The sequence below is a fragment of the Zalophus californianus genome, chromosome 6 (genome assembly GCF_009762305.2).
Source record: "Zalophus californianus isolate mZalCal1 chromosome 6, mZalCal1.pri.v2, whole genome shotgun sequence".
Lineage (NCBI taxonomy): Eukaryota > Metazoa > Chordata > Mammalia > Carnivora > Otariidae > Zalophus > Zalophus californianus.
The window spans coordinates 47,432,994-47,448,739 of record NC_045600.1 but is presented as its reverse complement, the minus strand read 5'-3'; the positions used below and the strand labels follow the sequence as shown (position 1 = coordinate 47,448,739).

The 15,746-nt window shown below is 42.8% G+C and overlaps 1 protein-coding gene across 7 annotated transcripts in view; it reads right to left on the bottom strand.

Annotated features, from left to right (window-relative positions):
* The window catches only part of TRIM9 (tripartite motif containing 9), a 108,469-nt gene extending 93,692 nt beyond the window's left edge, over positions 1 to 14,777 (bottom strand). For 2 of the 7 annotated variants that reach the window (XM_027571405.1, XM_027571406.2), the window contains exon 1: positions 13,632 to 14,777. In XM_027571405.1, the coding sequence (XP_027427206.1) occupies positions 13,632 to 14,741 (1,110 nt within the window). In that variant the 5' untranslated portion in view covers positions 14,742 to 14,777. The remainder of the gene's footprint in view (positions 1 to 13,631) is intronic. The other 5 variants (XM_027571401.1, XM_027571404.1, XM_027571403.1 and 2 more) reach the window with 4 other exon arrangements.
* Positions 14,778 to 15,746: the final 969 nt, after the last annotated feature.

The following is a 15,746-nucleotide window of genomic DNA, read 5'->3' as shown; positions in this document are numbered from 1 at the left end:
ACTAAAGTATTCTGGGATTTATTCCTTTGATTTTGGAGGGGGTTGGCAAGTGATCTCAAATATCCAGTGTCTCAATTCTATCAATTTATAACTCTCAAATATAGGGGAAGAATCCACCATTTTGACACCTGGAAGTGATTTTTTAAATCACAATGGTAACCTGTAACAGAAACCATAGCACCACTGGAACTTTCTTACACTGAAATGAACCCTATCCTCAAAGTTGGCAGAAGTGTAACTCAAGTTAAGGAGGAAGCACAGCCACCATATCCAGGTACCTTGAAAACCTGATTATTTCCTCCTCCAACTTTTGGACTTTCCCATATATTCTATTCATCAGGAATCACTTCTAGTAGAGCTTATCTGAGCTCTGCCTCAGAACTGACTGATGAGGTTATTGGGCAAGAAATTACCAGTAGGTCGTGGTGGGCCAGCCTTGAGAACTTTTTCCTCACACTCAGCTATGTGTCTGTTTTTTATTTTCTGTGTTTCCAAGAGAAGAAAGGTCTACATCTCTGTCCATTCCATTTTAAATGAGTGACTAAGTGTCCAGAATATATAAAAGATCTCTTACAACTCAACAATAAAGGAGAAATAACCCAACTAAAAATGGCAAAGGATTTGAATAGACATTTCTCTAAAAAAGATACAAAAACAGCCAATAGGCACATGAAAAGATGTTTAATATCACTAGTCATGAGAGAACTGCAAATCAAAACCATATGAGCTCTCCCTTTGCAACCATTAGGACGGCTCTAGACAAAACGACAGATAATAACAAGTGTTGGTGAAAATATGGAGAAATTAGAACCTTCATCTATTGCTGGTAGGAACGTAAGATGGTGCAGCCTCTTTGGAAATCAAGAATCAAGGATGTTATCAATGCCAGCAGCATGAATTTTCTCTTTGGTTTGTGGTTTTTAAAGTTAATGCAAAATATTTATGTGTTGATTTGCCAATTAACACCAATATTTACTATTATGTTTCATATGTACATAACGGGACCTCACTATCAATTCAAATTTTTTCACAACACTTTTATATGCAGTGACCAGAGCAATCAGAAATCCATGTCCTAAGTCTAGGTGTAAAGGTGCCACTTTTGAACACTAACAGAATGGTAGTTACACTCAGTACCCTTGCTTATTATGCTTGTTGAAGCCAGCCTGAAATTTAGTGCTTATCCAAATTTCTGTATTTCCATACTTCTTGTTTCTCAAAGTAGAAAGTAGAGAAAATTTTATTTAATACTGAACAATATTTTAGCTCCACTAATGGCAGATTTGCTTCCGCAATGGCAGAAGGTAGCCGGATAACATGAGTTGAATGTAAACATCAAGCTTCTTCACACTGTATTGATTGTGTGCTGAAAGCTCTTTATAATATTTCCTTGCTAACTCTGGGCCAGATGACTGATGGTCAATGAAATCAATAACAACTTCTTGTTAAAAGCAACACAGATTTATCTGCACCATGTAAGATTTATTAGATTGGATGGGAGTCCGATTTTATGTTTGATTTGATGTGACTAATGCTCTTGGGATCCCATTTCATATATGTAGGAGTGGGGACTGCAGAGGCAACACCATTTTATCATGTTATCCATTTTATCGTGAACTGGTGTGTCTGGGTGATGTCAGAAACATCAGCAGAAGCACTGTGTAATGTACTACACATATCCATAGGAAAATCAGCTATTGGTAGTTTGTTGCGATGATAAGAAATTACAGTACAGACGATAAAAAATGGTAGATTATATTATAGAGTTATTTCCCTTTGGCTTTGGGTGAGTTGTAATTGTAGTTGAGCCTGTATATATTTGACCTTCCAAGCATTTGCTCCCTACAAAATCAAAAAGCCTATGAAGAAGAGCTGACTTAGATAGAAAATGTTTGATCCCCTATATTCACATTTACTTCCCTCTGCAACCTGCTTTTTCAGAGATTCAATAATGTCTTAGACTGATGTACATCATGGGTCAGAGCAACATGGCCCTCTCCCTGGCTTTTCCTGGAGTATGGGAGAGAGAAGTAAGTATTTGGTGTCCAACAGTTGCTTCTTAAAATGCAAGCTGCAAGCAAAGTAAGAGTAAAGAGAGGATGAACAAAAATCTCAATAAAGCGGAATTGATACTATCTGGCTGGAAAGTCAGCTTCACATGAATAAATCAGCAGTAGATGAGAATTAACCATCTATGTGTACTGGCTAATGACAGAAGGTGGCTATTCCCACACCAAAGAACAATGTTTAGCATTCTCCTTCCAAAGCTAATTCTTTAAGGAACAGTTTCTTCTTTGAGCAGAGCTCTGAGTATAAAACACACAGTTCTGGTTCTAGGCAAGGCTTATGAAAAACAAACTTTATTTGGCAGTGCTTAAACCCATTCTTGAACAATAGGCTTTTCCAATTCACATATTCCTTTTTGTATTTATGGAAAAGGCGGGCCAGGCATATATTCTTGAAAAGGAATGTATGTATTTTCTTTTAACCACCTCAGCAAAAGACCCAAGAAAAAAATGGAAAGCAAACAGAACAGATACTTTTTTTATGGGTTTCAACATATTTTTGTGCTTTCCAAGATAGACTTATAAATGTTTTAGATCCGCAGAAATAAAGATGCTGAAAATGCAAAAGAAAACCCTCAACCTAAACTTTTATGTCATTTCTGTCTATAAATTTTAAGATGGTAATTTTGTTACAAGAGGACAATAAATCAATGGCTGAGCTGATAGAACCCCACTGCATATCTGCTGCTTGACAGGCTCTGACAAGGAGGCAGGACAGACCCCTCCCAAGGGAATCTGGCCTAGCCAGTGTGCCTCCGAGGATCTGGTCTATAAAATACTCAACCTACTTGTCTTTCACTTCCCTCTGCCCCATATTTTCCTTTTTAAATTTATTTTGTCACAAGGAAACTTAGGGGACAAATGACTTAATTTTTCAGTAATTTTCATCCATGAGAACTAATGGAACTCAGTTTACTTGTTATGCCATTATAATTTATAGGACCATAAAACGGTGCTTTCTAGGTCATGCATTTCCTGTGATTATCAGACGGTAGGACAGAATAGCGGTTCAGTCTGTGAACTCTGGAGTCAGACAGCCTGGATTCAAACCCTGGCTCTGCCTCTTACAACCAGTATGACTTTACGATCTGTCTGTGCCCCAGTTTTCTCATAGGTATATATGTGTGAATTCTGAAGATTAAATGAGAAAGTGCCTGGAAACAGCTTAGAACAGTTCCCGACATGTAGTAAGTTCTCAGTAAGTTTTTAACAAAAGTATAAAATTGAAGGCTTTCAAATTTCACCATTATTATCGGGCTAATATGAGAAATTTAAAATAGTGGACTCTGCTAATCATTAATCTTCTTACTGACTCTTTTCTTCATTAAACCTTTTCAAACATCTACTAAAAGCATTAATGGAGGAAACAAAGGTAGATAAGAAATAATCTACGACTTTGAGTTCATAGGGTCCAGTGGAAGATTCTAACATATGCAATTATAGTACAGTGGGGGACGCTCAGTGTTGGAACTCAGAGATGGGAGCTAAGGAGATGGGCGGACAGAAGATAGAAGAGAGTTTGGGAACACATTGTGAAAGGGAATGGGACTGAGAATGACCCCATCTGTTTCAGATATTCAGGTGCAAGGAGTTGAGACCATGGGTAAGTGAGTCTTTCAGGACAGGCATGTTGAGGAAGAGGGGAAAGTCAGTGATACTTATTTATTCACGACTAGAAACTCAAGACAAGTGTTCTTGATTTGTCAGCATAAAATGAGTGAGTCAAAATGAAGAAAACTCTCTTTCTACAGTTAAGAAAAAATTGTGTCTCTCATTCAACCCAACTGGGTGGAGTGCCGCTGGTGCAGGAGTGACTAGGGGGCTACAGGGAGCAGCTTTCAGCTTCCCGATGGCAGGCTGGTCTGCTGCGAGGCTGGTGAGGTTGGCTCAGTTGATCTGAAGGTCTAGTTTAAGAAAATGCTGGAGGGCAGGGCTGGTGGATAGGGAGAGGGCTCCGTGGAGAACCTGGAAGGCCATGCAGGTCAAGAAAGAAGAGGTAACTTAGGCAGATGGGACTATGGCTGGATCCGTGGCCACCGTAAGCCATACAAGTTAAAAAGATGGCAAAGCCAGGACTAAACCAAAGTGAAGTAAAATTGTGATGATTTCCCTGATGTTGTGTCAAGTGCATTCTGGGCATTCTGCTTGGGTTTTTCTGAATAATCTCACTCTGAGATAGTTTTCAGTTTAAGATAAGGGTCCGGTTTAGGGTTGGGAAGAAACTGCTTGCGAGAACACCCCGGGGAAGTGTTTTTGGCTTTGAGATGTCTTTCGGGATACATTAGACATGCTGCTGACAAAACCTAGATCGTCTTTAATAATCTAGGTACACTGCTGTGGGCCATTTTATCACTAACTCTTCTTCCAAGGTTACAAACTGACTCCAAATGTCATTTTGAAAATATTAGCAAAGCACTGCTCTTTTAACTTTCATAAATTGTTGTTATATGCTCTCACAGGAGCACCTGTAGAGTTTTAACCTTTAAGCTAACTCATCTTTTCTGTTTTAATAAGTAGTTTAAAAACAATCTATTTCTATCTACCACAATTTAATGGCAAACCCAATCAAATAAGTCATTTGGCATCATGTACACAATGCCTAAAAATAGTCAAAAACAGATCAAAGCAGTTAATTCTAATTATATTACATTAGTATTACTGAAGCCTAAACTAATTTTTTTCAGTTATTTACAGTAAAATGGGAAGTAACATATATTGAACATATGTATATAAACACTACAAAACTTATATTAATTGCTTTTACCTCTATCTTTGGCTTTAATACTCAAAGAATAACATAAACTTAACTTTTAATACTTGTTTTAAGGATTAACATAAGATTTAAAGATAGTCTTATTTGGGACATTTATCCAGTTTTAGAGTAGTCTACTCCATACACCAGAAATTAAGAATGACTTATTAGCTAATCATTGTCTAGAATAGTGTTGTTTCCCAAACTCATTTAGCACTAATAAAAGAGTTTCTACAACTTAAGTGCCCATCAGCAGATGAATGGATAAAGAAAATGTGGTACACACACACATACACACACAGAGGAATATTATTCAGCCATAAATTTTAAAGAATTTAAGGAATTTCCTTTAAATTCTGCCTTTTGCAACATCATCGATGGACCTGGAGGGCATTATGCTAAGTGAAATAAGTCAGAGAAAGACCAATATTATATGTTCTCACTTCCATGTGGAATCTAAAAAAAGCTGAACCCAAAGAAATAGAGAATAGAATGGTGGTTGTCAGCGGTTGAGGATTGGGGAAATGGAAGATGTTGGTCAAAGAGTACAAATTTCCAGCTGTAAGATGAATAAGTTCTAGAGATCTAATATACAACATGGTGACTAGTATTATATACTTGAAAGTTAGGAGTGTAATTCTTAAAAGTTATCTCCACACACATACAAAAAGGTAATTATGTGAGGGGATGGAGGTGCTAACAAACGTTATTATGGCAATCATTTCACAATATACACACGTATCAAATCATCCCTTTGTACACCTTTAACTTACATATGTTATATGTCAATGATATCTCAATAAAGCTGGGGAAAAATGAGAAAATAAATAAATAAAAAAGTTTCCAAAGTCATATAAGTTTAGAAATTCTAGATTAAATCAAGCAGGTTTCTTTGCTGCAGAATGGATCAGTACATTGATATAATAATGTACAATGTGAACCACCAGAAACATGTTTAGAGTGGAGAGTCTCAAAATTATTTAAGTATGGAAACTTCGTGGGAACACAGTTTGAGAAATTCTGACCTAGAGAACAGGTCAAAGCAAGATGTATGTCTTCAGAGGTTTCCTGCCTTTGAAAACAAATAAAATTGATTATTGGCAGAAGTTTGATTTCAGAACCTCCCTGTCCAGCCTATTGCTCAATACGCTAGTACAGACTACACCATTAGTGAATGGGGAAACAGCATTAGATTAAATATCATATGACTTCTGCTTCATTGAATTGAAACTTCTTTCCATTTGTTTTTTGTGTTTTTTTTTTGGCATCAGAATGCAGCCTTCTAAGTATAGTATTCTAGAGACAATATCTAGAATGAATATCTTCAAATACAAATGTTCACATGTGTTAATTCATATGCTTTTATAAGTGAGGACCTCTCAGTTGAAAGTAGCCGATACAGGGGCGCCTGGGTGGCTCAGTCGTTGGGCGTCTGCCTTTGGCTCGGGTCGTGATCCCAGGGTCCTGGGATCGAGCCCTGCATCAGGCTCCCTGCTCTGCGGGAAGCCCGCTTCTCCCTCTCCCACTTCCCCTGCTTGTGTTCCCTCTCTTGCTGTCTCTCTCTCTGTCAAATAAATAAATAAAATCTTTAAAAAAAGTAGCCGATACAAACTAGCTAAAGCAAAAAAGGTGGGGAGGTTTATTGACTCGAGTAACTCAAAAGGCAGGAGGGGGTAGCCAGCCTCACTCATGATGGGTTCCAGAGGCTCAAATACTGTTCTTAGAATTCTCTCTCCATTTCTCAGCTCTGCATTTCTGTGGGTTGCCTTATTTTCTTCTACTGATGCAGTTGGTAGGAGGAAGAGGCATGGACGCAGATAGCTCCTGGCTTTTATTATTCCAGCTGCAGCACGCCCAGAGGAAAGCAAGACTCCTATGTCTCTGAGTCAGTATATATAAATCTCAGAAAAGGACTCAGATTGGACTGGCTTGAGTTACGTGCTAATCTTTTAAATTAATCACTTTGGCCAGAGGGATACGGTATGACAACTGGCCAGGCCTATGTCCCATGCCCTCCCGCTTGGCCAGGTAAGGCAGGGCGCTGGATTGGCAGCCCACCAGAATCACAGGGCAGGACTCCTGTCCCGGGCAGAGGCAGGAATATGGTGGGGAGGGAAACATTTAACTAGAGCAAGAAAAGCACTGCTGGTATGAAGCCAAAAGACAAAAAACACAAAACACTGAACTCCATGGTTACTAACGCTCTTCTTTCCTTCTAATAAACAGATAAAATTACTGACAGGAAGCTATGTGGTTTTATTTTTCTCCCACTCCCAGCCCAACTACATGATTTCGTACTCAAAGTGAATACAAAATCATGTTATGACACCTTCTGTCCTCCTTCCTCCACTCAAACATAAGCAAAATGAGGGACTGCTTTGCTCTGACATGACCACGTTCACCAGAGTATGCAACAGATATAACAACACAAACCACTTGGTGCTGGAGCATTGCTGGGGAGAGCAAGCTCTGAGCTCCAGCTCTCAGTGTTCTCTATACTTTTCTGTCCTTTTTTTCATCATCATCAACTCTATTGCTTCACTGTCAAAACAGCTCAAGAAATCAGTGCTGTGGCTAAAACGCAGAAGATCCAAGTAGATCAAAAGGGCTTTCTTCTGCACCCAGCATGGCTTCCTCTGAGACCCTACCAGAATGCTGGTCAGTCCCTCCCTGCCCCCGCTGCTTTCTGAAGCATTCTGCCTGGAGCTTTTCTCCAGCTGAACAGTAAACTGGGAGCTAGGTGTTGTACTAAGTGACTCTGTCTGTCAGGACTGGGACTGGGGGGAGGGGAGTGAGGCACTCTCCTGAGATGTGGAATTTAAGGGAGTTCCAAAAATCTCTGGAATCAACATCAATACTATTTTAATGTGGTATTTTTTAAAAACAAAAATCAATGCAAAGATTCTATTAGGAACAAAGGTTAAAATTTTAAACAAAGATGGGACCGATATTATTGATTGTTCCTTTTGACTCCGTGCAATATGGCTCAGCATGGCACTGTTATTGATCTTGCCTTTATTTAAAATGTTGACATTTTGTTGATCATGGATTTCTTGCATTCAGTTTTATTTTTTAAGATATTGCATTACAGTATTTTTTTATCTTGGTTACTGAGTTTTGGTGCCCAATTAAGTTTTGCCCCTGAGGTGAGTGCCTCACTTGTCTCAGCCTAGTCTACATCCACCTCACCAGAGGGGTGGGGTCATGGTCCAGACAGTCATCAATCATTACCTGACGCAAACTGAACCAATCAGATTCTTTCTCTAAAGTTGCAAAGGTGAAGAGACACTTTAGTTAGATGCCAGTGGACACCTGACCTGAAATGTCATGCTGTCTTGGGGCCGGAAGAGTCCGTCAGGTCTTGTGCAGGCCAAAGAGGCCCATTGCAAGAGACAGAAGCACTGGTAAGAGTTAAACATGTGGCACATTGTATTATTTGTTCAAAATATTCTCTAAGCCCCCACTACAGGGTCCTGATCTAGTGCCTCTCTCTGTGGGAACAGTATATTTCCTGCAGCAGGGAGGCATGGCCACATGACTTATTTTAGCCCATCAATATAAGCAGAAATGACACACCACATCTGAATAGAAACTTGAAGTGCCATTGAGTAGTTCTGTTTTGTTCTCCACCCTCTATCATAAGGTTGGCATGTTGCAAACATGCTCTTTCAGCTGAAGTTCAAGAATAGGAAGATGTGGGGTGCCTGCGTGGCTCAGTTGGTTAAGCAACTGCCTTTGGCTCAGGTCATGATCCTGGAGTCCCGGGATCGTGTCCCACATCGGGCTCCCTGCTCAGTGGGGAGTCTGCTTCTCCCTCTGACCCTTCCCCCTCTCATATGCTCTCTCTCTCTCTCTCTCTCATTCTCTCTCTTTCAAATAAATAAATAAAAAATCTTAAAAAAAAAAAAAGAATAGGAAGATGTGGAGAAGGGCCACAGCCGATTCTCAGTGGGTGCTGAGGGGAGTGAGAAATTACATACTGTTGTAATTCACTGAGATTAGGAAATTGTTACTGTAGCATAACTTAGTCCAACTTGACTGATAACAGAAAATAAACTTAGTTTCTAGCTTTCCACTTCTGCTTTCCTTGAGAGTTGATTTGTTTCATTCCCCACGAAATCCTCTGAGATCACTTAAGTGGGTTTTCTGTTCCTTATAACCAAGAGTCCCTGATAAAATTGATAACAATATTATTTAGAACTATCTTGTTCTTAATTTTTTACCATGTAATGGGTTCTATCCTCCTCTGAGCCAAGGTTGAGTTATATGCATACACACATTTTGAGAAATACTTAGATGAGAGAATTTACTGTACTGAAAGTAAGGATAATTTTTGACTGTGCATTATTCTTATTAGTCAATAACAGGTAGCTATGATAATTTTCTCTTTATGCAAACTGTGACTTGACCTGAAATTTCAATTGGTAGCATCATTTCATGGTATATACGGGAAGAACAATTTCTGCTACTTCAGAGGGATAACACTGTCTTCATTGGAGAATCTGAAAAAACTGAGTGATATCAACTATCATTTTAGCATCATTACTGAAAAACAAAATGCCTTTGTTTAATATATAAATAAATCTTTGTGTAGTGTTTTTAGTCCTTGAGCTTACTTCAACTGAATATTCTCTGGACTCATGAGGCTGTGGCTCACCCTTCTGGGGTACCTTCAAGAGTAGCCTTTTACTGCACCCTGTGCTCTGAAAGGAGCAAGCAAAATATCCCAAATTAGGGGATGAGGTCTTATGAAATAATTGTTGACTAGTGAGACAACTGTTTTATATAAAGCTTTCTCTTGTGCCAAACTGAAATGAGTAAGTTATACGCATTTAAATTATTTTTTCCAAAATATTTCCACAAATATAGATTTGTGTGTAGGAAGAATGGAAGTCAGTGGCTGCATTAGGTCTGGAATGGGATCCCCTGTCATCTAGCTCTTTCTATTATGCCTCAGTACAAAGAGGAACAACTGACTTCTCTGATACATTATCCTTAATATTTGCATCACTGTGCACAGAATGTTCTGACTGTACTAGATGTAAATTTAAAAAATATAAAAAAAATGAAGATCTGCTATCTGTTATATTTATCATAGGAACATCTAGATTATATTGTGTTTACTGCTGATAGTTAACCAAATACCATTTTGGTTACATTAAATAACATTTTGCTACACAAATACTTGATGAGATACCAACATACTACAAAGCAGATATTTTTTCCAGAATACTTTGAAAATGAAAGCATAACTGATAGTTTATTTTAAAATGTCGCTGGGGTACCTGGGTAGCTCAGTCAGTTGAGCATCTGACTCTTGGTTTAGGCTCAGGTCATGATCTCAGGGTTGTGGGACTGGGTCCTGCCGGGGTGCTGCATTCGGGGTGAGAGTCTGCTTGTCCCTCTCCCTCCCCAGCTGCTTCCCGCACCCACTCCCACACCCTAGCTCTTTCTCTAAAATAAATAAATAAAATCTTTAAAAAATAAAATAAAATGTTCCTTAAATTGTAAATCTTCTAAGAGAAAAATAACATTTGAGACAAAATTCAGAGTGGTTAGTACAGAAAGGAAAAGAAAATCTTTGCTCAATAGCACAAATACAACAGAATGGTTTCAAATGTACTGATTCAGAGATTGATAAAACACACCAGGAATTCGAGGATAATGTTAGATTTAGAAATGTGAATTGCTAAAATTACAGAATAGTAATAATTGTTCCAATTGCCTATCTGAAAGTCTCTACAAAATGATTTTTTTGTGTAGCAATTCTTTATACCAAACTAAGTTAGATAAAGGAATATAGCAAGTGCTCCTACTAAATGAAAACTGTTACCAGGTATTTGTCTTATATGGCTACTTGATGCAGTATTACTTTTCATGGATTTTGAAAGTCATATATGTGTGAGAAGTATTTTAATTTGGTCAACTGACAACTAATGAATTTCAACCAGTTGTTTTTAAAACGTCTTTAAAAATAAGTTTCAGCCATTTTGTCTTAAATGTGTAAGATGATGACTTAGAGCTCGAGGGAAATACTTATTCACAGAATTTTTTATCCCCAGAAATGACTAATTAATATGGTAGAACATTAATGAAAACTTTCAGGTCTAGTAATAATGTGTGTTGATAACTTAGTGCCCAACTTTGGGGAAACTACTTAATGTAATTCTTTGCTCTCTTATGTTTTGAAGGGCATAGAAATTCTGTCCCATGGGCTGTTGTGGAAACAGAACATACACAGACTATATGAGAAAATCCAGCGTTAACACATTAACTATTTTATTAAGAATATAAGATGGGGGAGTAATATTTGTTGTTCACCTAAGACGGTAAGCAAATGTTAAAATCTGTCATCTTTCTGCCTTATTTTTTTTTGGCAGTTTAATAATTCTGATATTGATTGAACAAAAATTATACCTATTCACTATTTTGGAAAAAGTGTGCAAAAGATCAGAGAAGAAATTTTTTTTTCAACAAACCAACCTTCCTTTTCTAGCTTACTTACATGTCTTACATGTCATGTCTCAAGGGCTTTGACATTATTGGTTTTTTAACAGACATCCAAATTTCAACCCAGTCCACACCAGTGTCCACTCACAATTTCCATTACCCATAAAATGAGTGATTTAACATTTCAAATCTATACAGGGCTTGACAAAGATTAAAAGGTTGCTTTTGGTTTTAATGGATAAAGTATAGACTCTTCACAGAAAAATAATGCTGTGGTTTGACCATCCTAATGAGTGCATGACTCTTAAGTTCTTTTTTCAGTCAGGGTGATTAATTTCTTAGTTCCAAGGATAGTTTTGAAAAGTAACTTAACATAGGCTATAGTTAGCAGTTTAAGAGTGAAATCATAACATGAAGAAAAAAATTGGCCCTGAACTCAAGTTTTGAAAACTTTCAAAATAAAATATCATTTTAAAAAAGTTAAATTGAAATTGTTTTAAAAATAGATGCATATGCCTAATAGGGCTCAAATTTGTGCTGACTTAAATTTCCATCAGTACGAATAAGATTTAATAGGTTATATGTGAGAACCCAAATAACCATAAACACGGGTCACATTCAATTAAGACTGAATTGAGAAAACCTCCTTGATTGCTGAAAAAAGGTGATATCCATATTTCTTTTCTTGTTCTTCCAGCCTGAACCCTATGGTCTCTCTCAGAGACTAGCCTTTCTAGTCTCCAAGAAATGCTGGGAAACCCTTAGTGGGGCATAGCTGAGGCCTGAACACCATCTTTACTGCCCTACCTGATCCTTGGGCTTGCAACTCAATGATGTGAAGAAAATCTCCCTACATTAATCCTGAATCCCTGCCTTACCCTTTGCATCCCAACCAAGCAAATTATTTAAAAATTATAAGTGAAATTTATACACATCTCCTCAAGAGTGGTTCCCTTCCTTCTAAGCAGGGTGGGCATAATATTATAAAGATCTTTTTCCTCATGAAGCTTATTTTCTAGTATGTGTGGAGAGGAGCAATAGATAAATACAAAAGTAACATGATAATTACAATACATAGCATGCCAGTTAGGGGTGTCTGAGACTAGAGGCAGCAACTGTGTTCAGAAGGGTCTCACTGCAAAGATGACATCTGAGCAACAATCTAAGGAGGCAAGAGAGTGAGCCATTCGAATACAAGGTATTTATTGGGTAAGACTGTTCCAATCGTAAAGAACAGCGAATGCAAAGGCCCGGGGGCGGGAAGGTGTCTGATGTTGGTTGAGGGACAGTGCAGCTGGAGCAAAGGGAATGAGTGGGACGAAATGAGGTCGATGAGGCCAAACGTGAACAGGTCAAGCAGGTCCTAGTGGACCATTCTAGGGACCGTCTAAGAAATGTGGGGGACAAATGGAGAATTCTGAGCAGAGGAGCGGTTTACCTAAACGTTGTTAAAGGCACTCTTCTTGAAGCTGGCTTTGGTGGAGGCGCCATCAAAAGAAACCAGAAAGATAAATCTGTTGGTAACAGGTGCCTCAAAGCTTTCAAAGACAACTACTGAAAGAGGAAAAGGGTTGAATCCTGGACAAATTCGTGTGTGGCGATTGGGAGGATGCGGTTACCCTGGGATACACATCTGCCTAGCTTTCAGGACCACACAGAAACCTCTGGTCCTGCTACTTCAGCCCCAGGTCCCTACCCCCAGGCAGGGTCAGGACCCGCAGCCATCAAGCCTTGTTGCCGTGGCGACCACAGGATTCTTTTTTTCCTCGGTTGCACCACCTCCGCCGCCTGGGGGCAAAGCACCCGGTCCCGCACCCGCTCCAGCGCGGACACCCGGTCTGGCCCAGGGCGGACTCATCAGTATTCCACCCGCGGAGTTCTCCCCGCCCCCGCCGCGAGTCACAGCGCCCGCCTACCCCGCAGCTCCAGCCTTCGGCGTTTCGCGCCGCCCCACCGCCCCCATTTCGTTCCTGGGGACCGCAGCCGGATCTGCCCTGGAGCGTTCCTGGCAGCCCCGGGCTCTGGCGTGCCTCGGCCCAGTTACGCCGCGCTTTCCAGCAGCCCGGCGGCGACCGCAGGCTGCGCCTCCGCCGCGGAGCTGGGACCCCCGTGCTAGGCAGTGCTCCCCGGGAGACCGGTTCTCAGGCATCCCCGCAACAGCTCTCTGGGGATATTCAACTCCCCCTGCGCTCGGTTTAAGGTCCCCCTGCGCTTCTGCAGTGCACCAGACGGGGGAAGCAGATACAGGAGAACCTGCATTGCACCCCCACTGGGATGCACTGTGCGCAATAGGGAGACCGTCTGCTGCAAAACCGGAGGATCGGAGGCGAGGGGAGTTAGGGGTGGGTTTTCTTAGGACTCACCTTGTGCAGTTTCCACATGGCCCCCAGAGCTTTGACTTCATGGCTGGAGTGTTTGCCCTCCTCTAAGCACTGGTAGCACACAGGCATCTTGCACTGCACGCAATACATGCTGTGGTTCTCCAGCTCGTGGTCTGTGCAGGTGGAGACCTTGCGCGGGCTCAGCCGCCGGCTCACGCGGCCCTGGGCCGGGGGCACCAGGCGGTGCTTGGCTAGGGGCCCTCGGGGCGGGTGGCAGCGCAGGCGGCATGGATCGCAGTAGAAGACATCGCACTGTTCGCACATGACGGTGGCCTCCTTAGGCGCCTTCTCGCAGAGCTGGCACTTGAGGGCTGCGGCTTTGCTCTGCTGGTAGCGGTCAATTACCCCTTCCAGGACGCGGTTCTTGGGGAAGCCGCGGAGCCCCCGGTCATCCAGTATGAGGCTGCGGTGGCACTGGGGGCAGGTGATACAGGAGTTGCGGGGCACCGGGGCCAAGGCCGGTGACAGGTGGGTGGCCGGTGGCGGCATAGCCGGGGGGAACACGCGGACGCCATTGGGGGACTTCTGGCACGGGGTAGTGGGGGCACTGGCGAAACCCCCATAGGAACCATAGCCGCTGTCCGCTTCGCTGTACAGGCTCATCTTGTCCAGGTCCAGATAGTCATAGTCGGAGACCCCGGAGCCCGAGGCCCGACGGCTCTGGGGGGATTCAGACTCCGGGGTCTGTACCAGGATGTTGCGGGCGCACGCTTGACATAAATTGTGAGAGCAGGGCAGAATGATGGGCTCCCGATAAAAGGAGCCGCACACAGGGCATTTTAACTCTTCTTCCATCTCTTCCATGAGGACCGGGCTGGGAGCGAAGCCGCGGCAGCTGCAACGGGTGCCTGAGCTGGCGAAGCGGTCGACCGGCCTGTCGTATCCAGCACCCTGGCCAGCGGCGGCGGCGGTGGCGCCTTCCCGCGTCGCTTGGGCGCCGACTCCCTGTGAGGCGCTCTGTCTCCGAGCCACTGTCTCTGTGAGCCACCGGACCGCGACGCCGCGCGCCAGCCCGGGACCGCCCCCTTCGAGTCCCGCCCTACCCTGTAAACAGCGGCCCATTGGCCGGCGGCGAGAGGGCGAAGCTCTCATTGGCCACACGCTCCGTCCTTCACCTCTCTTCTGCGGCCACATCGGGTTTGGTAGCTGACTCTGAGGATGAGCGACTCTTCGCTCCCGGCTGCTAGATCTCGGGAGGGGGCCGGCGTGCGGAGGCGAGGGACCGGGAAGTAGGAATTAGGCGGGTTGACTCATCCCCTCGCCCCGCTTCCTTCCGACCTCCGGTGCAGTCACCCAGGAGCAGGGGGCGTGAGAAACCCCTCCCCGCAGCTAGTAGGCCGGCGGAGGGGGCTGGTGCTTCTCGCCAACTGTCTGCGTTTGGCTTCCAGCTCTGGTCTCCGCACCGACCTACCACCGGCGAGGGCTGAGCGCCTGAGAGCCCCCTCTCCTTCCGCTGCTGGCAGCTTGGGTTGGCGCCTCACCCAGGCCTCGGTTTTTGTGCCGCAGCCGGGCTTTTCTCCCCTCCAGGAACGCGGTGCAGCCTGGCCCGGGCGCTCCCCCCTCCTGGGAGTCTGGCGCGCCGGGCATAAGTCCCAGGAAGAGCCTCTTTGCTGCTTTCACCCTCAGTCCCTCGGGTCTACGAGGGGATTAATAATACCAATTTCTTAGTGTTGCCGTGAGATTGAAGCTAGGTGACCGATGTAAAGGTTCAGTGTATTAGTTAAAATCTCTGCCCCTTCATTTCCCGCTTTAAATTCAGGCTCGGCCCAGAGGCTTTCTCATGGCGCGGTGTGAACCTTATGGTGTGAACGTGCCTCTCTCCCCTCTTCACTCTCCCTGCCTCTCAAAGCTGTGCTGTCACCCTACTCTCAGCACCTGGCTGAGCTTTCGCGAGGCCAGCAGTACCTTTGGCTCAATACGGGTTGCCTATTTCTCAGTGCCCACAGTTTAGTAAACTAGCTGTAGATGAATCACTATGTCACTGCAGAGTCTCAGTGTTTGAATCCAAACAGCATTATTCGGTGTCACGTGGCCTGAGCATTTACCACAGCTTCAGAATGGTGGTTTTTTTCTGTTTCCTCCAGTGAAGTGCGTTGG